Genomic DNA, 22659 nt, shown 5'->3' with positions numbered 1-22659 from the left:
CAACCCTAATAGACTATTACACATCCTAAAAAGAGGGATGGAGGGGATGTATTCTAGAGATATTTGGAGTCAGAATCCAGGAGACTTGAGAAGTGAGGCAAGGTGGGGTGAGGAAGAGAGCAAAGCTAAGGATGGCTAAAGTTTTTAGCTTCAGATTTCCTGGGTAGATGGACGGTGGGGCGAGTCACTGTGAAATGCAGCAGAGGAGGAGGAGGTTGCATTGTCCTGTGGTCATTTCTCAAATATGTGTTACCGCTCAGCAAACCTGGAAATCCCATGCGTAGTGCCAAGATCGTATACTGCTTTTAAAACTCATGTAGGGCCTTGTCCAAGACACTACATAAACAGCACTGAATAAATGCTCATTTCAAAGAAAGCCTTTCCCAGGGGACTTGGAGCATGGAAAAAACCTTGGTTTAGCCAAGTATTTTATAGTTCTTATCACTAGATTTTCACTTGTTTCATGTATTCCAAATAATTCAGAATTGCACAGTGCTGGGGGAAGTGCTGTGGTTGTTAAAAGCAGAAGCCCAAGAAGTGCTTGAGCTGCTGAAACTTGCTGAAGAGGCAGAGAAAGACATTTCTAATTGGCTGCATTTCATTTGCAAGGCTGGCAAATTTGACGTAGAAGTCTTAAGAAAATTGCTAAACCCCAGGGAATTGTCCTAGAATAAAAGAAAATCATCCTCATGTCATTTATAATACAGAGGCAAATGCCACGCTTTGTTGTCATTTCTGAGTTTTCACGAGATGTGTAACGTTACAAAGCCCCACGACAGGACAAAAGGATCAACTCTTCAGCAATTTTATTAGTTTTGATTTTCCTTTTAGATTTTGCTATCATGTTCTCTATTTTCTCCCAGACCCCCTGTTTTCTTCTCCATTAGCAGTAACTAGAAAGACACTTGGCTGACAGATTCTGAAAGACTGCTTTCCTTTGCCCATTGTTTCTTCCTTCTCACTCCTTTCTCAGTTGACATCCAAATTTATTATGTTCTCTGCAGCTCGTTTTTTGAACTAGCTTTATGTTTTTTGAAAATTTCTATCTCAAAGAAAAGATCCAGAGCCATACAAGATAGCACTAAAACATTTATTTATTGCCTCTCCCACTCCAAGCATTATAAATAATAAAGCATTTGTTATAGATTAAACTTTACATAATTTTCTTCCAAAGGCCTCTTCTAACATTCAGTAAAGACCATGATCACTTCTGAGGAGAAACACATAACGTACAACTACAAAGGAGAGGCTATTTGGGGAAAGGTATCCATCTGTGCAGGATTACTTGGCAAGTGTTTTAGGTTCGCAAAAAATCTGAGAAATGGCGCACCTCTTCATTCTTTCTTTTCCACTTGTTGTGTAAGGCCTCCAAACCCAATACCCGTGGGGCCAAAATTCTTGGCATAGCAAACTGTGAATGAGAAGAGGATGAATGGAGAGACAATGCATTGGTTAGTGCCATTTTTTTCAGGGCTTTCTGTCTGGGCACAGTCCTTTTAATTATTAGAGACATCCTTTTGATAGATTTATGCATAAGTTTGCCAGGCATGGTGGCTCATGCCTGTAATCCCAGCACTTTGGGAGGCTGAGGCAGGCAGATCACCTGAGGTCAGGAATTTGAGACCAGCCTGGCCAACATAGAGAAACCCTGTCTCTACTAAAAATACAAAAAATTAGCTGGGCGTGGTGGCGTGTACTTCTGATCCCAGCTACTGGGGAGGCTGAGGCAGGAGAATTGCTTGAGCCTGGGAGGCTGAAGTTGCAGTGAGCCAAGATCACACCATTGCACTCCAGCTTGGATGACAGAGCAAGACTCCATCTCAAGAATAAAAATAATAATAATAAAAAGATTTACGCATGAGCTAACTTTTTAAAATAAATTGAACAATACTTAGATCTGTTAATAAAAATTGTTTACACTTCTTGCCACTTTACTAAATGTGTTTGCAGATATTTTCTCATTTGAGGATTGCCTGCCCAGCCTCGTCCCCTGTTGCCTCCCGCCTCTGCCTCCCTTCCTACATTCCAGGCACGCAGAACCACTTGCAGTACCTGGAATGAACCATGATGTCCTAGCTTAAGTGTCTTTGTAATCAATGATCCCTCTTCCTGGAATGCCCCCTCCCAAACCCACATTCACCCATCAAGCCTCAGAGGAAGTATGTCTTGTGAGAAGCTTTCCCCATTACCCCAAGCTTGTTCCTCTCCTCTTTGTAGGTGACTGCATTGTGAATGTTTCTCTACTATAGATTTTTTTTTTCACTTTGAAATGCAATTATTCATTTACATGTTAATTTCCCTACTGACTTCAGCAATATTTTAGGGTATTATGAGCTATGAAGGCTGAGGACCCCGTATGTCTTCTACTGCCGGGAGACGGCAACCATCTGTCAGATAGTGGGCTAGTTCCCATCCTGTGTCATCACAGGAAAAGCTTTGGCAGCTGATATGGTTTTGCTGTAACCCCACCCAAATCTCACCTTGATTAGCTCCTATAATCCCCACATGTTGTGGGAGGGACCCAGCGGGAGATAATTGAATCATTGGGCGTGCTGTTCTCGTGATAGCAAGTCTCACAAGATCTGATGGTTTTATAAAGGGCAGTTCTCCTGCACTTGCTTTCTTGCTTGCTGCTATGTAAGGTGTGACTTTGCTCCTCCTTTGACTTCCGCCATGATTGTGAGGCCTCCCCAGCCGTGTGGAACTGTGAGTCCATTAAACCTCTTTTTCTTTATAAATTACCCAGCCTTGAGTATGTCTTTATTAGCAGCATGAGAACAGACTAATACAGCAACCTACAGTTATGACTTATAAAGTCTTCCCTCTTAACTCCCTTTCCATTGCTCCTCTCACTTCATTCCAACATACTCCTTTGGAGATTCTTGAGACACCATCATTAAGTGATGAAACTCCACTGAGCAACAGAATAGGCCTAGGCTCAGGGGTGGAGGACACATTGCCTTGGCCCTAGTGCATCCCTTCCTTTGATAGTGTCAAGAAGGAGCTAAGCCTCTACTATTTCTCCACAAGACCAAGGGATTATGGAGGCAGCGAGGGGCAGAGCCGCAAGGACCAGGAGGAAAACCAGATCTGTCCCTATGATCACAAGTAATGTGCAACATCAACAACAGAACTGTTAGTGGGGGGTAGGCAGGAGGGAGATAGATATGTCGTGATAAACTCCAGTGAGGCCAAACCGAGTTCACCCTCCTCCAGTCACCCCCTCTGCCACTCAGGTGGACAGATGGTGTTTCGATTTTTGGAAGGGGGTGTGGTGTTAGTTGTCCTGGCCTGAGGGCTCTTCCAAGACCAGAGGCAGGGCACTGTTTCCTCCTCTTCCTCTCTCCCCCAGGTGCCTAACTTCTCGAACCACTGAGTGTCTGAAAGCATCTGGTCTCTGCCAGGTGCTCCAGTGGAGAGGACCAGAGCTGGGTCAGGTGGGAGATTCCCTCCCCTTAGGTGGTTTTGCTCCTGAGAACCCAACACTGCCCAGGCTGAGCAGCCATACCTCCTGGAAGACACAGGAAGACCTCCAGGCGTGAACATAATTTCCCCTCCCAAGGGCCTTTTTAGGGAAAACATATTTCAAGAAAGTCTCCAGCATCACTCACCTTTGCAATAAAGTTCCCCATCTTTGTCAGTGACATTTGTGGACTCCAGACTCTTCCCACAGATGGCACAGCGGAAACAGGTCTTGTGCCAAGGCTGAGGGGCACAGAAAAGTTGCATATTTAGTGAGGTAGGCAACACATTCTGTTTCCATTTCAAGTCCCTGACCAGCAGCATCCAGAGGAGTGACATGTCTTAATCATTTGCTTACCTAATGGGCCCCATAATTTCTCCAGGGGTTTGGGGAAGATGAGATGCTATGGCCTTAGCCAGCACTTCTCAGAAGCCTGAAAATGGATTTGTCCTGGTGATTTGCATATGTTTTCCTTCAGAATAGACTAAACGGGAAAGGGTTTCCCCAGGCCAAAAAGATCCAAGGAACGAACTGGTCAGAGAAGGACTTGGGCTGGGGGCACTGGGTGATGTTTGTGTTGAATATAAAGTTAGAGAAAGAAAAAAAATAAAGAAATCAGGCAATTGTTCAGGGAATTCAACCTTGTTTTAACTCTCTGGTTTAATTCCTCTGTGTAATTCTGATGGCAGTGTTGCACAATTTAGATGTTCTAGATCTCCATCCTCCTGCACATCTGCGTGTCTACCAGGTACAGCCCAGGGCTTCTCCTATGTCTTCAAATGGCCAGTTTTAGGGTGGAGCCTGCCCTTGTGTTTGAAGTTAGATGCTCTCCACGGCCCTTCCTCCCACCATGTGGTATAAACATAATTTTTCTCTTTCCTTAGGTCTGACTCCTTTGGTGAGTACCCAGGCTTTGGGCCTGAAACTGGAACTTGCAGAGCACATATGCATGAGTGTCTTGGACATCTGATGACTTCCCTGAGAACCAGGAAGTTCGTAAGTGAGGATGCTTCTCACTACCGTGAGGCGTCTGCTATATCCATTGGTCGTGGTGGCAGCAACAGGTTGAGTTAGGCAGTGGTGGATCTGGGGCTGACATCTTTTGGGGGGATTGTGGACACTGAAGGGTAGAGGGGCTTTTGCTTTGTATCCCAGAACTTTCAGCTGGGTGCCTTCCATCTAGTAGAATAATGCTTGCTGCATCAAACTGCTCCAGTCCCAGCTTTCAAAGGGCAATGCTAGATGACAGACAGCCCCAGCCTGAGAAAGTAGCTGAGGATGTGTGGTTTCTAAAGTGGTTCTGAGAGCTAGAGAGAATGACAGCTGTTTGCAGCTCCCAATTTTTCTCTCATTCCTCCCAAATGGCCTGGTGGAGATGAGCAAATTCTGTCTGGCTCATACAAAAGGTCTTACCTTGCCACCTCCCATAACCTTCTCAGCAGCATAGACTGACTTGCCACATCGAGGGCACTTCTCGGACTCTCCAAACTTCGCAGTGAACTTGGAGGGGTTGCTGGTGGTAGCTGAGCGTGCTGGCTTTGGGGACCTGTTGGAAATAGACAAATGAATGAAATGTAGATTTCCCCTTGGCAAACAGTAGAAGAGCTGTGTGGCCTTGAGAAAGCGACCTCACTTCTGTGTGCCTCGGACTCCTCACCTGGAAAATGGGGATAATTTTGGTGTCCTTCTCATAGTGTTGTTGAGAGGGTTTAAATGAGGTGACATTTGTAAAGCACTTAGAACAGTTCCCGCCTGGCATGTAGTAAGGGCTAACAAATGTTAGCTAAAATGGGTTTAGAGCTTTCCTTTTTGTTGTAAAGCACTTAGCAAATGTTCTAGTTATGTTAGCTTGTGTTGTTGTTGTTGTGTTGTTATTACTACTGTGCTTATTTATGTTCTTCTGGACCATTTGCGAGGCCACTTGTTTCCTTTCTAAAGAGAGCTGTGAAAATTACAGAGCAAGGTGGGATTTTGACAGTGGGTGCTAATCAGTTCCTGATGAACCACGGTCCATGAGCTGATGCATTTGTTATCACAAGCCAGGCTGTTGTCCTGCCTCCAAGGATCACCTGTCCCAGGAGAACAATGTCCAAAATAGAGACATAATAATAGCCTCTCATGTGTTGGTATCTTTTGGTGTTTGCTTATATATCACTTGAGCTGTACCACAACCCTATAAGGTAGGCAGGGCTGGTTGGAGGAGAGTGAGGATCAGAGTGTGACTGCCCAAGGCTAGGCAGCTCATGACTGATGGAACTAGGAGGAAATCCTAGGTCTTCAGACCTTGTTACTCTTTGTGCAGCATCACTAGGAAGCCCTAATGTTGAAAAGTGAACTTCAGTCAATGCGAGGCAGAGAATGCAGTGGTATATTTTCTTCCTTAACAAGGGTCTCCATTTGAGATTGAGTAATAAGAAAAACTAACAAAAAGAAGTCTTCTCTCTAAGATGACTAATCACACATCTCTCCACTTTTCCAGGCTCTCCTGTGGCTTACTCTCTTTTGAAGGGATCAGCTGATTCCTCAGATGGCCTAAGTGCTCTCTGGGGGAGGCCCTCCATGGGACACTTCCTTGGTTGGACTGGGCCTTTCTGGACAGTCCCAGTGCAGAGCTGAGCCTGGAGGCCAGCTGGCCAGACAGTAGTGTCAGGCCAGTGGCCATCAGACTTTCCTCAATTCTGGGCTGGAGGTCAGTGTGGTTATCAAGAAAGTGGACCCGAGGGACCAGACTGGTGGATGGAGGTGGCCAGAGTGATGTCCCAGCTTCCCTAGGATAATGTGGCGGGAACTCTAGCACTGTACTGGCAACAGGCAGCCAGGGAACCCCCAGAACAATCATGATTGATTGTTAACTCTAAGGCACAGCCCATCCTTGCAGACACACTCCCCCTGCCATGCGGACATTTGTCATCTTACAATCCAAGGGAAGAAATCGTTTCATGACGGGCACACAAAGAATGGCCATTGCTGCCCTGCCATATTTATGTGATTTACACAGAAACTCTCAAAGGGGAAGAGAGGAGACTCCATGCAGTTTTGCAAAGGTCAAACAATGGAACATCTGTACATCCTGGGTTTTCTCTTGACATGCAAACCAAGAGCCATGGTGTAAAAGTAATTGCCCTTTAGAACGGCAGATAATTTAAAGAGAGTCTTTGGAGAAATGACACATTGTTCGAACTTGGTCAGACTGAGTATTCCTATTGTTGGCAAGTCAACAATAGAGTCCATTCTCCCACTTCCAGAAAACGTTGCTATGGGAACGAAATGAATTGTCCTGATAATTGGAGACTTTAACAGGCAAGGGGGAGCAGAGCAGTAACTCACTGTTGGAACTGCAGGCCGAGATGCTCGCCCGTGTCCGTGCTGAGACAGCCAGCGCCTTGTCCATACCCGATCCCTTTGGGGCCATATCTGCGCCCATAGCACACCTTACAGTAGATCTCCGACTCGTGAGCCGCGACTGTCGTGCTGTCAAGAGCCTTCCTGCAGGCCACTGCCAGGAAAAGGAAGGGTCATGGGATTGGAGTTGAAATCCTTCTCCCCTTCTTTGCACCCACAATGCCATGCTCGGGGCCAGAGACCCACCACGAGGGGCCCCTGAGCCAAGAATACAATGTTGATTCCTGACCGGCGCATCTGTCCTGAGTTGTGCACTCCAAGACAGTCCCGATCTCACAGATGACAAAATTGGGTTCAGTGGTTCCCAGCTGGAAAAGGGTGGAAGCTAGCATTAGAACGAGATATATAGGCTCAGACCTGCTAAGGACTGTATCCCTGAGTCTTCCCAAATGACATCAGGGAAGAGTGTGTGTGTGTGTGTGTGTGTGTGTTTGTAGGCGCAAGCATTGGCGGGGGTGGATTAAGGCAGGAGAGAAACTTACTTTTTTCTTAATCATAGAAGAATCAGGATTGAGCACTTTCTGCACTTACCATAGCCTTTGAAGGACACTGTGATATTCAAGCAGACAACTGCCATTGAGGCTAATTTTGGTCAAATTCTGGAAGCAGAGGAGGAGGGGAAGGGGGTAGACCTGCCTTATTAACTCCTTAGGCTTCTATTGGCTCAAGTCCCCTGGTTACTGTATATTACCTAATGTGAAGTATCCTCCAGTATAAGGCAATCAAGCCCTCATTTTTCCAAAGAGAGGATTTATAGAAAGATTTATTTTGCAAATTTAAAAAGAAACTTTTAAAGATATAAATAAAAATGTCAAATATCTACTTATAATTTTAATTTAGTAATATAAATCAACAATATATTGATTTGGAAAGGTTACTTTTTTCTAATCCCACATAAATTTGGGGAATAATTATCTCCAATTCTGTCTTTGCATCTTCAGCATCGGCATCTCCCTCACCACCAGAATCATTTCTGGGGGCAGCTGGCCCAGCTTTTCTGAGCAGCTCACCTTCACTTCTATCTGTACGTTTTAAGAGGCCGCCCTGTTTTATACCTGAGTAGGAGGTTGTCACCTAGAAATTGCATCTCAACAAGAAGGACCTATTAGCACAGCATTAGGGCAGATTTTTTAAAAGATACAGAATTTCCACCATGTGACGACTTGCTACATTGCGTTGCAACAATGATTCTTGAAGATTGTTTATAGTGATGCTCAGTGCTTATAATAGGGAGATAATATCCCCAGGAATAATAATATGTGTACATTAAATGTATTTGCCTTTAAAAAAACATTTCCATCAAATGATCTCTATAAGCAATCCAGCATTGAATGAGGTTATTTCAGGCTAATATGCCTTCTTCAAATGATATTTTCTTTTTAAAAAAATAAAGTAATTGAATATGGGAGTGGAGGAAGAAGATAAGGTTGTAGATGAGGTAGGATTAGCCAGGGGCTGATGAGTGTGGGGCAAGGGAGTTTATTCTGGGATTTATTTGACTATTGTGTCAACATTGTATGTGTTAAAAAATATCTGTACCAAAAAAAAAGTTTAAATCAGTAAATAAAATAATTGGAAGACTGTCTTATAGCAGGAGAGACTTTATAAGGCTTTAAACACAAGGCATATCTTTTTTATGAAGATGAATTTGGGGGTAGAATGCCTTATATTGAGACATAGAAGGTATATACTTGTCTCTACTCTTCTTGTTACTGTCAGTTACCAACCTCCACAACAACTGCTTGCATATTTGCTGATGATCTAGACTCTGAGTTCCTTGAGGGCAAGCCTGTTTTGTCTTAATATTCCCAGAATTTAGCACAAGGCCTGGGCCAGAATTAGTCCTCTGTAAACATTTACTGAGTACATGAATGAATGAATGAATGAATGAATGTGTCAATGTAAATCAGTGAGTTGTTCACAATTATACAATAGTAAGCTGCAGAGCCACGGCTTACCTCAGTTCTTTTGACTCCTAGTCCAGTGCTCATTCCCATCACTCCAAGACTGCCTATACCCTAAGGTGCCCTGGCCAATTCTGTAGCCACTCCCTGGCTTCTGATGAGCTTTTGTGAACAAAGGAGAACTGTGCTGTCCAATGCTGTGGCCACAGCCACATGCTGTGCTGTAAGCACAAAATGCACATCAGATTTCAAACACTCAGTACAAATGCAAAAATCATGTAAAATATCCCACTGATCATTTGTATATTGAAGTATACATTGAAATTATAATGTTTTGGATATATTGAGTTAAATAAAATGTTTTGAGATTAATTTCACCTGTTTATTTGTACCATTTTTAAACTATGGTTACTAGAACATTTAAATTTACATATGTTGCTGCATTATATTTATTTCTTTTGGACAGCAAACTTACTTTCTAGATTTCATGATTAGTCTAGAGATTTAATTGTGAAGATTTATCTAGAAGTCAGGGGGACACTGGCCTGGGCACAATGTAAGGTAGACCCTGTGTCTCTGAACGCCATTTCCAGCAGCTACAGAGTTGCCTGCGGACAGGTGATTATCATGTGGTAATAATATAGAAAAGTGTGCTCCTCTCTGGGGCTCTTCTATCCATCATTGCTGAAATGTATGCTGCTCAAATCTTCATCCCATCAATGAGTTCTCAGGAAATATCAAAGGGTTAAAAGGGATGTACCAAAAAAATGCTCAAATCTCTTCTACTATGACTCCTTTGAACAGGGCATCTTCCTGCTACCTGGGAAAGACAAGACACCCTCTACTATGGAAAGCTTCCCTACAATTTCCTGTTCCCACTCAGTTACCAAAGTTGATCAAAGGAGAATACAGGCCTAGAAGGCTGGATTTCCAGATCAAGACCCCCCAGTTTTCTCCTTGTAACAACCTGTGCAGTAGGTATAATCATCTTTGTTTCATAAATGGAGAAATTGAGGCTCACCATGGTGAAATGACCTGCCCCAAATCTCAGTGAGTACATGGCAGAGCCCAGACTCAAACCCGAGTCCCTTTTACTCTAATTCTAGAATTATTTCTAATATTCCTAATCCTGACTTTTAAAGAATGCTAGCTCTCTTTGGACAAAAGCCCCAACAGACGGAGTCCAGCCCTTGGAGTTCTTTTCAATTGCATGGACGCCTTGCAGCTACCGGGCTGAAGCATGGGGGTGCTGGCATGGCTGTGGGGACTAGTCCAGGAGGGGGCTTGCCAAATATCCAGCAGAGCTAGCCCTTAAGCCAGACCTCCTGGAGAGAAGCAGAGAAGGTAAGCGGCCATTTCAAAACCAAGGCCAATTTTCTCCCAAACAGGACTAGCTGCCAGGAAACAGTGTAGAATGCAGTCATGTCAAAGAGCACTGGACATGGAGTCTAAAGGTAGAGGTTCATGTATAAGACTCTACCGCAGATGCACATGACCTGGGCTTAGATGTGAGAAATGACTTGTCCAAAGTCACATGAGTCAGGCAGGGCCAGACTCACAGAGGACCACAAGGTCTCAAGGTTCTCCCTATTTTTGACATGTGTGAGTCAGTGTCTGGCGGGTAATGGTCAGGATTTCTTTCATGCAGTTACTGGTGCCCAGGCCCTGAAATGCTTCCCTCTCTGACTCTTACATACAGAGTTGGCATGTGTTGCCCCCCTGCCTGACATAGGTTCTCTCTCAGGCAAGACCAGTCACAGCTGGCTTCAGTCACAGCTGACCAGAAGGGGCAACATAGACAGCCAAATCCATCCTGGCTTCAGATAAGTGCTGGCTTCCTTTCTCTGCCAAGTCACATGTTGTCAATGTCGCCATGGGGTCAAAGTTTTCCCTACAGAGAGCAGTGACAGGCTAGTTTGTTCTGACTTTGAGCTACAGGAAAATGAATGGCCTCTGAGCTGGGCAAGCAGTTGAAGCAAGGGTATTCAGGAAAGCACCATCTTTTCTTGGTGGAGCCCAAGAGTTAAATTTCTAACCAGTTCCCAGGTAATGCTGATGCTGCTGGTCCCGGGACCACACTATGAGAACCACTGGCATACAGTGTTTGTGATTAAATGTGAATTTTGTGATGCTGTCTGGATGCTGAGGGGCCCCCAGGGTGTCCACCCAACTCACTGCAGTGGAAACACGTCTTGTGGAAACTCCTTCCATTGCACTGGATTTCTTCTGCATGGTAGACGGTCTTTTCACAGGCTCCACATTTTGCGCCTCCGCCCCAGTTTGGCATCTTGAAGACTATCTGGTCAAGGTCAAGTCTAAGGGGATATAAAGCAAATACCCTACATTGAAGTGGCCTCAGGAGTGAACCAGTCTCTAATAGTGCAGTGGTCTGAAGACCAGGATCCAGCCCAATTTTTTTTTAGTGTTTCATTTATTCATTCATTTAGCAAACAGCTACTGTGTGCTAGTCATTAAATAAGCTCAGACACTTAGATGGCTTTGGATAATCACTTTACCACTTGGGAACTCAGTTTCTTCTCCTGTTAAATTTCAATAACATCTATTCCTATGTATTTCACAGGGCTCTTGGAAGGAATGAATAGGCTAATTTCATGTACATAAAAGTATACACAAATATCATTTTTTTATCTCAAGTTTAAAAAATTATCCCATCAGAAGTGGGAATCATCTGTGAAGATGGTATTTTCTTCTTGTCTAGCTAAGAGCTTCTCAAATCACCTTAGACCTTGCTAAATGCAGATTCTGGTTTGGTAGATCTGGGGAGAGGCAGGAAATTCTGCGTTTCTAACAGACTCCAGGCAATATTGATGCTGCTGGCAGTGGACTACATTTTGGGTAGCAAATTCTTAGCTTATCTTGCTGATAGAAAAGTATATTAATAATATATAAAATCTCCTATTCCGAGTTATTCCTCATATCCATACATTCCTTTTTAAGAATATAATCACCCAGGCTATAAGATATATTGGCACTAGGTCAGTAGTTGGAAACTTGCTTTCTGCTTTCAGGGCTACCCTCTACCTGCTGTGCATATCAGGATGAACTACATAGCTTAACTTTATACCTGTTTTCCCACCTATACAGTTATTCTTTTCCCTGCTGCTTCAGTGTCCTTTAGAAAATCAAATGACATGATGTGCAGGAAGGTCCCACAGAGTTCACAGTGCTCAACATGAGCCAGACCATGGTGCTGACATGTCCTCCTGCACCCTTGGAGACATTCAGCTACAAGGAGCTGCCAATAGCCACAGCCCCAGGACTGTCATTGTCTCCTCACCACAGAATTACATTTAAGAGATATTAACCAAAGAAAATTATTTAAAAAAATAATTGTCCTCTGTATTTTTAGTAGAGACGGGCTTTCACCATGTTGGCCAGGCTGGTCTCAAACTCCTGACCTCAAGTGATCTGCCCGCCTCAGCCTTCCAAAGTGCTAGAATTACAGGCGTGAGCCACTGTGCCCGGCCTAAACAAAAATTAGCCAGGTGTGGTGGTATGCACCTGTAATCTCAGCTGCTTGAGGGGCTGAGGCAAGAGAATCACTTGAACCCAGGAGGCGGAGGTTGCAGGCAGCCAAGATTGTACCACTGCACTCCAGCCTGGGCAACAGAGCGAGACTCCATCTCAAAAAATAAATAAATAAAATAGTAATAATAATTGTCCTCATCTGCATATGTTTTTAGTATGAATCCAAGTTTTCAGTTTCCTCAAAGCAGAACTAAAATAAGCCATTGATGTTAAATGAAATTTCTGAAATTCAGCTGCCCAGGGGAGCTGAATTTTCACTGAGATCCTGTGGTTTCTAAGAAGCCTAGTGTGGCATGACATGGAGCACTATCCAGCCATTCTGAGTGGCTGCTTCTGACCTTCACTTTCCCTTCTGGGAAACCAGTCACCTTCTTATAATAGTTGGCGATTAACACTAAGCCCTCCTGGGTCAACTGGTCTGGATTGTATCTCACAGTCTCATAACAAAGGCAGTTTTTTGCTAAGAAACAGAAAGTAAATAGCAAACAGACCACTGAACCTGATACTAGGTCTAGAAGGAATGTTTCTGTCTAACTATTCCCCCAAAGAGCTTTTCCTGCTTAGAAAAACTGTGAGGTTAGCCAGGAACATCCTATCTTTCCTCTCACAGAAGTAGGATCTTCTGCTAATTCAGTAAAATTTTAGAAAAGAACTTTAAAAAAGGAAACATTGGGCTGGGCATGGTGGCTCACACTTATAATCCCAGGACTTTGGGAGGCCAAGGCAGGAGGATCACTAGCCCAGGAGCTTCAGACAAGCCTGGGCAACATAGTGAGGCTCCTGTCTCTACCCCCCACAAAAAAAATTACCCTGGTGTGGTGGCATGCTCCTGTAGTCAGTCCTAGCTACTCAGGAGGTTGAGGCAGGAGAATCACTTGAGCTCAGGAGTTCCAGGCTTCAATGAGCTATGATCACACCACTCCACTTCAGCCTAAGTGACAGAGTGAGGCCCTGCCTCTAAAATAAATAAATAAGAATTTCTTAAAAAATGGAAGCATGTGGTTTTTCTATTTCTGTAGTTCAGGTTGTTTAGGAAACTAGAAAGAGTAATGGATTTTGAGTTGAAAGGCTTAGAATTAAAACGCACATTCATTCGTTCATTCATTCATTCACCCTGCATTTACTACCTGCCTATCATGTGTCAAGTACTGCACTAAGTACTCAGTGACAAAAGGGGGAAAACTTATAAAAATGAGTAGTTTGTGACCCCTGGCATTGAGAAGCCCATGTTGTAGTGAGAAAAATAGACAAGATTCAGAATGCTCTGTACCAGAGAAGAGTCTTGTGAGACATGCTACGGAAACTCAAATGACGGAGGGGCTCCCCACATTTAGACTGGGGATAAAGGCAGTGAACTGTTGGAGGGTCACAGAAGAGATTGCATTCAAATGGGAGTTTGAAGGGTGAATAGGAGTTCACCAGATACAGAAAAGTGGGAAGGAGTAATGCTAATGAAATCATGCAGAGAAAAGAGCAAGCAGAAAGGCATAGAGGCCTAAATAGCCTCTAAAATAGCCCAAATTTGTTTATTTTGGACTCCATTTAAACTATAGACTTTCAGGGCTGGAATAGATTTTTAAGATTGCTGGACCCTCTCATTTATAACCAAGGTGTATTTTAAAAGTAAGCATTTAGGGACATTTTTCTTAGCCAACTTCTTTTTATACAATCCATTCTTCTCTCATTAAAGTTGATATATTTTCTAGAAAAGAATAGACACATAATTTTGCTCATGTTCATTTTGATCCTGAGTTTCAGCATGATATAAAATAGAGGAGAAATATAATAAATTTCCTCCAGAAACATGGCAGTGACACTTGTAAAATTAATGATATAGAAATTTTCAATGAAAACAACCTTAGGTCAAGTTTCTCATTTCAGATTTGCAGTGGAGATTTCATTGGCACGTCTTGCAAGTTAATAGGAGACAGAGATACCTCTTGGGGGATAAAAATACATATATATCTGTGTGTGTGTGTGTGTGTGTGTGTGTGAGTGTGTGTGTGGATTCATTGCCTAGGCGTACTTTTCAAAATGAGAATAGGATTACAGATAATACCTCCTTCACAAACTAATGTATCCTAGCACTGGTTGTTTTTAAGTGATCATAAATATCTGACATACATCATCAGGACTTGACATTTAAAATAGAAATCTGTAAGTATTCTATTAATGATGCTCAGTTCCATTTCTGAAGATGGGAATGTAACCATGGAAGCTAAACAGAAGATGTCTCACAGGCCAAAAAGTAGAGGATATTTTAAAGCATCCTGAATCCAGGCCCGGCATGGTGGCTCACGCCTGTAATCCCAGGACTTTGGGAGGCCGAGGCGAGTGGATCACAAGGTCAAGAGATCGAGAACATCCTGGCCAGCATGGTGAAACCCCATCTCTACTAAAAATACAAAAATCAGCTGGGCATGGTGGCATGAACCTATAGTCCCAGCTACTCAGGAGACTGAGGCAGGAGAGTCACTTGAACCCAGGAGGTGGAAGTTGTAGTGAGCTGAGATCGCGCCACTGCACTCCAGCCTGGCGACAGAGTAAGACTCCATCTGGGAAAAAAAAAAAAAAAAAAAAAAAAAAAAAGCATTCAGAATCCAGAGACATGGATTCTAATCTCGACTTTGAACTCGGATAAAACAATGTTGATAATAGTATCTCCTGGACAGGACCGTTGTGAATGTCATGGAAATATGATGGAATTTAAAGCAGTATTGAGAAGTTATTTTTTCCCACTTCACTTTAGGTTACTCAAATGGCAGCAATGTGCTAATTAAGGAGCTATGATTTGAAATCCCAGTTAGGTCCTGGCTTATGAACATAACCTTTTCAGCTTCCCACATTGCTTTGGAATTCTTGTGTCCCAACACTCCCCTAGACAGTCCCAGAATGTGAGTTTACTCTGGCAAGGTACCAAGGGATGGGCCATTTGTTTATCAGCGTTGCCTGGTACTGGCAAGGGTCATTGAAGGTGGGATACCAATTATAGGCTTGCCCGTCACTCAGCCCTGTTTGTCACCTGGGTCACAATCTCCATCATACCACCTGGCACGACTCTCTGGGCCAGTCCCTGAGATGACTATGTTGTCAAAGACAAATCGTGGGTCAAGATTGAAATGGGGGACAGTCTGGAATTTACAAGGATGAGATAGAATGGACAGCCCTGTGACGTCAACTTGGAAGAGGTTGGACTCCAGATTTGGATACTCAGATCCCAGTGAGAGAGTACCTTGTGCCCACTTTTAAACTAAGATTTAACTAATACCATAGAAGAGATTATACTAGGAATGTGCTTCAGTGGGGCAGTGGGAAAAGCACTGGATCAGGTGCCAGAGGCTGGAGTTCTGGTTCCACTTTGCCTCTTCGAAGCTGTGTGATCTGAGAAAACCATTCAATCTCTCTGAACTTCAGTGTCTTCACTAGAATGAGGGCAGTAATCCTTTTTATTTCACTATTGCTGAGAGGACCCTATTAGTTCAAGTACTGTCAAATCATTCTGTAAATTGTAGAGTAATATAAAATGTAAGAACAAATTAGGTTCTGCCACAATTTTAAGTTGTCATTCATCAATCTGAATTTTCAAAAGAATAACTGAACTGTGTATCTTGGGCACATTCTTCCTAATCCAACTATTTCTCCCTTCCTCCCTCCCTCCCTCCCTCTCTCCCTCCCTCCCTCCCTTCCTTCCTTCCTTCCCTCCTTCTTTCCATCCTTTTTCCTTTCCTTCCCTCCCTTCCTCTCTCCCTCTCCTTCTCTCCCTCTTTTCCTCTTTCTTTCTTTCTTTCACTACCAACTATAAAGCTGAACAATGATGAGTTAGGGCAAAAGTGGTGGGTACATAAAATGAGCACCCAGGGGGGAACTTTAGGCCATGACTTTGGGCAGAGACCTCAAGCCACAGTGCCACAATGCCACCATTTTCAGCTCAGTGCTAGCCCAGTTGGTCATCCTACTAGATGCAGTGAGTTAAATTGTCTACGCTGGCTGAAGCAAAGATTTTGGATCATAGGAACACATATATATGGAATCTAAGTGATAGTAGTAGTCATTTCTAACTTTATTATTGAAGTTAACATGCCTGGAGCACTACCCTTGGGTATCGTTTAATCTTCACAACAACCCTTCAAGGTAGGTACTATTATAACATTTACTTTACAGATGAGGAAATGGAGGCTTTGGGAAATTACATTAGTCCAAGTTCACGGGACTGATATGTGTCACATGAATAGATTGGAACTTATGTTTCTCTGACTCCCAAGCTTTACATATATTATTTTATGTCAGTTGCTTTACATATATTATTTTTTAATACTTACAACAGCTGCCCAGAGAAAATTTTATTTCCATTTTTGTGGATAAGAGAACTGAAGAGAGAGCTTAAGTAGCTTTTCCAAGGTCACACAGCTAGTAATTGGAAGAGCTGCCATTCAACCCCCAGTTAAGCTGGTTCTGTATCTCATGCTCCTGTTTATAACACTGGAGAGAGGACAAGGGTCAGCACCTCCACCACCCAGACTTCCCAGTTGATGGGAATTGAGACATGACCAATCCATTGTCTCTCCATGGGACACAGAGGGTACTCAAGGGTGGGACTAACAGAGAAACTGAATTCATTCACTGAAATCAATGACTTTCTGAGTTACGGCTGTTCAACATGGAAAGGGCTTCCTTGGGACTGGAGAGTTCTTCCGCACTATTGATTTTCAGCTGAGGTGGGGATGGACATCCAAGCGGCTGCTATACAGTGAAGTCTCTTCAAGGGTCCTTCAAGCCCTGAGACAGATTTGAGGATCTGAAAAGTGATTGAAACCTCACTTTGCAGAAAAGCTGCCCAATGGGGTGCCCTCTCAAACCCTCTCCTTTATTCGCTCTTAATTTGGGTAAGAAAGATGACATAGCCATAGTGAAAACCATGGGCTTTGGAAGAACCAAGCTTAAGTTCAGAAACACTAACTGTTGAACGTTGGGCAAGTTGCTCAAATTCTCTGACCCAGTGTCCTCAATGCATGTCCTCATTGCATGTCCTCATGTAAAGACAATATGAGAAGGCTTGTCTGGGAAGGTTGTTTTCAGGTTAGAGAAGATAATAGCTAAGACACCATATAGAATTACTTAATACATAGCAGGAATTGAATAATTGTAGTTACTTGCATCATGACTATTATTGTTGTTATTACATTATCTCCAGTTTTCAAGTCTGTTCTTTTAGAACAAACAACTCACTCCCTGCTTGTTCTCCATGGCCCTTCTGGTTCAGAGTGAATCAGCTTTGTTTTTCAGCCTTCAGAGTGTGCCACGCCCCAGGACAGGTGTGCCCAGGTCAGGGTGAGAGTAGGCCCTCTTGTGTTGTTGGATTGGGTTGGAGGCAGCATGCCCAGCCAGGGGCCCTGGAGCCCGGGGGAGCTCATGCCCTTCAGTTCTCAGTGTAGGACATTCAAGGCCAGTGGCTGCTTCCTCCTGAGCTTCTGAACCCAGATATATGACGTCCTCCAGCCAGAGGCCCTTTCACAGAGCCCAGGAAGAACAGGTTGCTCATTGCCAGGATGGAAATAAACCCTAGTGTTGGCTCTCACCCCCTTTTAAACTCAGACATGGTAGACATACATTAAATGAAGGCTGTAGAACATGGGCATCTTATACCTTTTCTGAAATTATATCTGAAGCGTGGCCAACTTTTACTTCCCAAAACTCACTCTTTGTCCTATTTTGACCTCCACAATTTATTTTTAAAGACCACATCATATCCCAGTTTACCTCCTGGCTCTGCCACTTTCTCAGCCATGTGATGCTGGGCAATTCCTAAGCTTTCTTGAAATTTAGTTTCTTCCTCTGAAAAATGAGTTTTGCAGAACTTTTTGTGACCCTTAAATAAGCTAGTACTTTTTCCGTGCCTGCCTAGAGCCATAAACGACCGTCAAATCACGATCAACCCTTTCCCACAGTAAAGCTCAGAAAAGGCTCCATCCTCCATGCCCTTTAAGACCATTACTGTCTCCCTTCCTGCCATTCTTCACTGGGATGAATAACTGCAGTTTTTCACATTTGCAGGCATCACATTTCTCTTTGTGCATGAAGCCCAACCCTCTATACAGTATTTATTCACAGATATCTGAACAGCACACTTGTAACTGGAAATCTGCCTGCCTCAGGACTTGTATTTCCTGTGTATTATATTCCTAGCCCTGGGTCTTTCCTCTTGTAAAACAAATTAATTATCTTCTAACTCCTGGTCAGCTTCTTACCCACTCTGACCTCTGGACTTTTATCAGCACGCTTGTACTTAGCAGGAAACCCTCCCAAAACCCATCGGGTTTGGCTGTATGCCTTTTCTTAACGGCCTCACATATTTGTATGGTTATATTAAACTTTACAAAAGTACTTTCCTATACTTTATCTCATTCAGTTCTCACAAGTCCCTTTGATAGAGGTAGCCTACCCTTAGTTTTATTGTTCAGAAAATGGAAACTCAGAGAAGTTAAGTGATAGTCAGAGCTATAATTTGAACTGGCTCTATAACCGATTATCTTTATTTTCTTCTTGAATATCCCAGGATTTCTGAGTTTCTATTCTATCAAGATTCTGTCTCCACTTCCTCCAATGGAATTTTGGCTATTTGCTGGCTGAATGCTGCTGCAGCTCCCTCTTCCTTCACTCCTCTCTTCCTCCCTTCCTCCCTCCCTCCTTCTCTCTTTCCTTCTCTTCTTCTCTCCTTCGAAGGAGGAGGCCCCTTGCCCTGTGTCTCCTGTTTCTGATGGGTGACACATGTGTCTGGGCTGCAGAGCACCTGTCTGCCTGAACCCAGGGGAGGACACAAAGCCCTGGGGCTCAGCTACACCTCCTGCCCAATAGCCTGGGCTCATTGCCACTGACCACAAACGACTGAGTTGTTCAGAAAGGGAACAAAGCCAAGTCATAAGACTCCCTCACATTTTCTGGGTCATAAAGCAGTTCTACATGCATTGTGATGAATTGTATGTACCCAGCATTGAGATTTAATCCCAGATGTAAACTGAGGAAACAGGCCATCCCCAATTTCCCACTCTTCGTGCTGTTCACTTACACCCTTCCCTGCGTAGAGCTGCCTCTACCTCCCTCCAGCCCTGACATAGGAGATTGTCCATACATGCTTATTAAACTACATTGAATTGTATTGCAGAGACAAGGTTCCTCAGACCAGTAACTCAACTCCTTCTTCTTGGAGGAGTCACCACCTTGGCTCAGGAACAGGGCAGAAATTAGAGGCAGCAGCTTGGATCTTTCAGCAGCATTTCCACTCAGACTTCCACTCAGTGCTTAAAACCACTTCTTATTCTCAATCACACCTATATCTGTCATTTACTGGGATATTTTTTAAAGTCCTTGACTAAAACCTAGAGGAAACAGTGGGAATCCTGACCACTAGGTGAATTATCCTCCCATTTAATAGAGCTTTTAATATATTTCAACATAGCAATGTCTTCATGGGGTCCAGTTTTGATTAATTTCAAATGATTAAAAGCAAACTTGTTGCTGAATATCTTTGGGGTACAAAAGTCTATTTAAAATGAACAAGCCCAAAATCTCAGTCATTCACCATGACCTTTTGAATAACACCATTCCGGGTAAATTGAGCATGGGAAAGCTGTCTTATATATTGCATCTAGTACAATCGCTTATCGCTTTATATCGGTGCAGTACTTTACAGTTTGGAAAAAATGTCGCCAATTTATATTGATCCTTGCAGAAGAGGAGACCAAGCCCCTGAGGGCAGGAACCTTCTCAGTCTGTCATCCACGAATTATGTGGTGGTTGTAGGACTAGAAGGTCAGCGGACTTTCCATTATTTCCTCCCGCTTTCCAGTTGTTCCAACTAAGACGACAGGAAATGTAATTCCACCACATAAGTAGTTTTATAATGAGAATAATCCCTTACTCATTTATCTGCCTATGAGGTCCCTTAAGCCCCCCAAATATTAACCATCCTTGCAGGAATTTTTTAATACCTGCTAGATCCACACCAGAGTCACGTACAACTTGAGCCTCCTTGCACAGAACCAGAGAGGGTGCTGCTGGCACTTGAGACGTAAAATGCGCCCTTACTCTATGGGACCCTTTATAGTCCAAACCAGCCACAGAACCAACCCACCTCCAGCTCAAATGTCTGCCTCGCTCCACTCACCTGCCTGTGTGGTCTCCGTTCAGCTCAACTGAGTCTGAGGGGCTCTTGTCCTCTTTAAATATATGAAGGCTGTCACCAGCCTTGGCTTGCTGGGGGAAGGGCAGGAGGCAGGCCGAGGGAGAGGGTGAATGAGACGTGAGTAACACAACTGCTATCGGGGCTGAAAATAGCCTGTGACCAAAGCCCTGAGTTTTGTCTCCCCCAACCCCCCAGCCAGCTGTGAGCCTCTTGGAGAACCGTATCACTTGGGTTCTATTTTCACTGCCAATTGCTTATGGCACCAAGGGATCAATTTGTGAAGTGTGTCATTTCTGATCAAGTGGTTGGAACAGGAACAAGAGCAAAGGGTTTAACATCGAAAATCATTTCTCCAGGCCCCCACCCCACTGACCTTCCTGGAAATCAATGCAGGGTACCTGCAAATGAGTCATGTGCCATATCTGGGAGCCTCTGGAACTTAGAGCCACAGGTCACCACACTCGTGAAGAGAACTCAGAGCTAAAAATAAGGGTGATGGGTGTGTGAAACGATACTTAGATAATCTCTTCAAAGAAGCTTGGGGAGAAAAGGTTGGCACATCACTTGGGACCTGTCACTCCATCTATCCTAGGAAACAAAGTTTTCTCTAAAAAGTTTTGAGTTACTTTGTTATTATCCTTTTCTATTTAAGAATTTGATACAGCAGTGCATATTTATCATCATCACATTATATTTATAACATCTTGATATGTCTCTGTAGACCCATTTTTTCTTTAGAGGTCTCATTTCTCTTTGTCTGGAATTCACACAGTTTAAATTTGATCAAGCACCAGGGACTGATATAAATTATAGCATTGAAAAGCTGACAAGAGGTTCAGAGATATGAAGACCAATTCTTCATGTTATAGATGAGGGAACTGAGGCACCAAGCACCTTCCACTCATGTTGACCCAGATGTTGAGGTAAGGTACATGTAGAACCCAACTGGGAGGTTTATGATCCAGCCGTCACATCAGATATTAGCCCTTTGGTTACCTGCCCACAAAGCAATTGTTGAATGATAGAATATTTCACTGTCAAGAAGGTTGTGGCAATTTCACAAAGACAGCAGTGGCATAGCCTCCTATGAGATATCCTTGGTCTGTGTTTTCACTGAATGGCATCTTCATCATAGAGACGAGGCAATCATGAGGATTTTAGAAAGTTAAAGCTAGAAAGGACTTTAGAAATCGTCTAGGATAGTGGCTTTTATTTGTTTGTTTGTTTGTTTAGAGAAAGGGTCCCGTTCTGCCGCCTAAGCTGGAGTACAGTGGCATGATCACAGCTCACTGCAGCCTCGATCTGTTGGGCTCAAGCAATCCTCCCGTCTCAGCCTCCTGAGTAGCTGGGACTATAGGCACACACCAGCACGCCTGGCTAATTTTTTGTAGGGATGTGGTTTCACCATTTTGCCCAGGCTGGTCTCGAACTTTGGGCTCAAGTGATCTGCCCACCTCAGCCTCTCAATGTGCTGAGATTACAGGCTTGAGCCACTGTACCTGGCCAACCAATAGTAGCTTTAAAATTTTTGTGTGTGTGTGTTTGCATCAGAATACTTTTTGCTGTAGATAATCTTAAGAGGAACATCAGTATATAAAGCAGATAAAAGAGGAGTTTCCAGTGATGATGAGCATTTTTTCATGTGTCTTTTGGCTGCATAAATGTCTTCTTTTGAGAAGTGTCTGTTCATATCCTTCGCCCACTTGTTGATGGGGTTGTTTGTTTTTTTTTTCTTGTAAATTTGTTTGAGTTCATTGTAGATTCTGGATATTAGCCCTTTGTCAGATGAGTAGATAGCAAAAATTTTCTCCCATTCTTTAGGTTGCCTGTTCACTCTGATGGTAGTTTCTTTTGCTGTGCAGAAACTCTTTAGTTTAATTAGATCCCATTTGTCAATTTTGGCTTTTGTTGCCATTGCTTTTGGTGTTTTAGACATGAAGTCCTTGCCCATGCCTATGTCCTGAATGGTATTGCCTAGGTTTTCTTCTAGGGTTTGTATGGTTTTAGGTCTGAGAAATGCAAATCAAAACCACAATGAGATACCATCTCACACCAGTTAGAATGGCGATCATTAAAAAGTCAGGAAACAACAGGTGCTAGAGAGGATGTGGAGAAATAGGAATACTTTTACACTGTTGGTGGGACTGTAAACTAGTTCAACC

At 43.4% G+C, this 22659-nt stretch overlaps 1 protein-coding gene across 2 annotated transcripts; it reads right to left on the bottom strand.

Annotated features, from left to right (window-relative positions):
* Window positions 1–1076: 1076 nt before the first annotated feature.
* CSRP3 (cysteine and glycine rich protein 3) lies at window positions 1077–20552 on the bottom strand. 2 transcript variants are annotated; one of them, XM_054441281.1, is made up of 6 exons: window positions 20480–20552; window positions 10945–11084; window positions 6791–6959; window positions 4877–5009; window positions 3612–3705; window positions 1077–1411 (listed from the first exon to the last, which is right to left on the bottom strand). In XM_054441281.1, the coding sequence occupies exons 2-6, from the start codon at window positions 11054–11056 to the stop codon at window positions 1335–1337; spliced, it is 585 nt and encodes a 194-aa protein (XP_054297256.1). In that variant the 5' UTR covers window positions 11057–11084; window positions 20480–20552; the 3' UTR covers window positions 1077–1334. The 2 variants fall into 2 exon arrangements, with proteins under 2 accessions (XP_054297256.1, XP_054297257.1); XM_054441282.1 differs by lacking the exon at window positions 6791–6959.
* Window positions 20553–22659: the final 2107 nt, after the last annotated feature.

Source organism: Pongo pygmaeus, chromosome 9, assembly GCF_028885625.2.
Source record: "Pongo pygmaeus isolate AG05252 chromosome 9, NHGRI_mPonPyg2-v2.0_pri, whole genome shotgun sequence".
Lineage (NCBI taxonomy): Eukaryota > Metazoa > Chordata > Mammalia > Primates > Hominidae > Pongo > Pongo pygmaeus.
The sequence above is the reverse complement of the archived record's forward strand: the minus strand, read 5'-3'. Positions and strand labels throughout refer to the sequence as shown.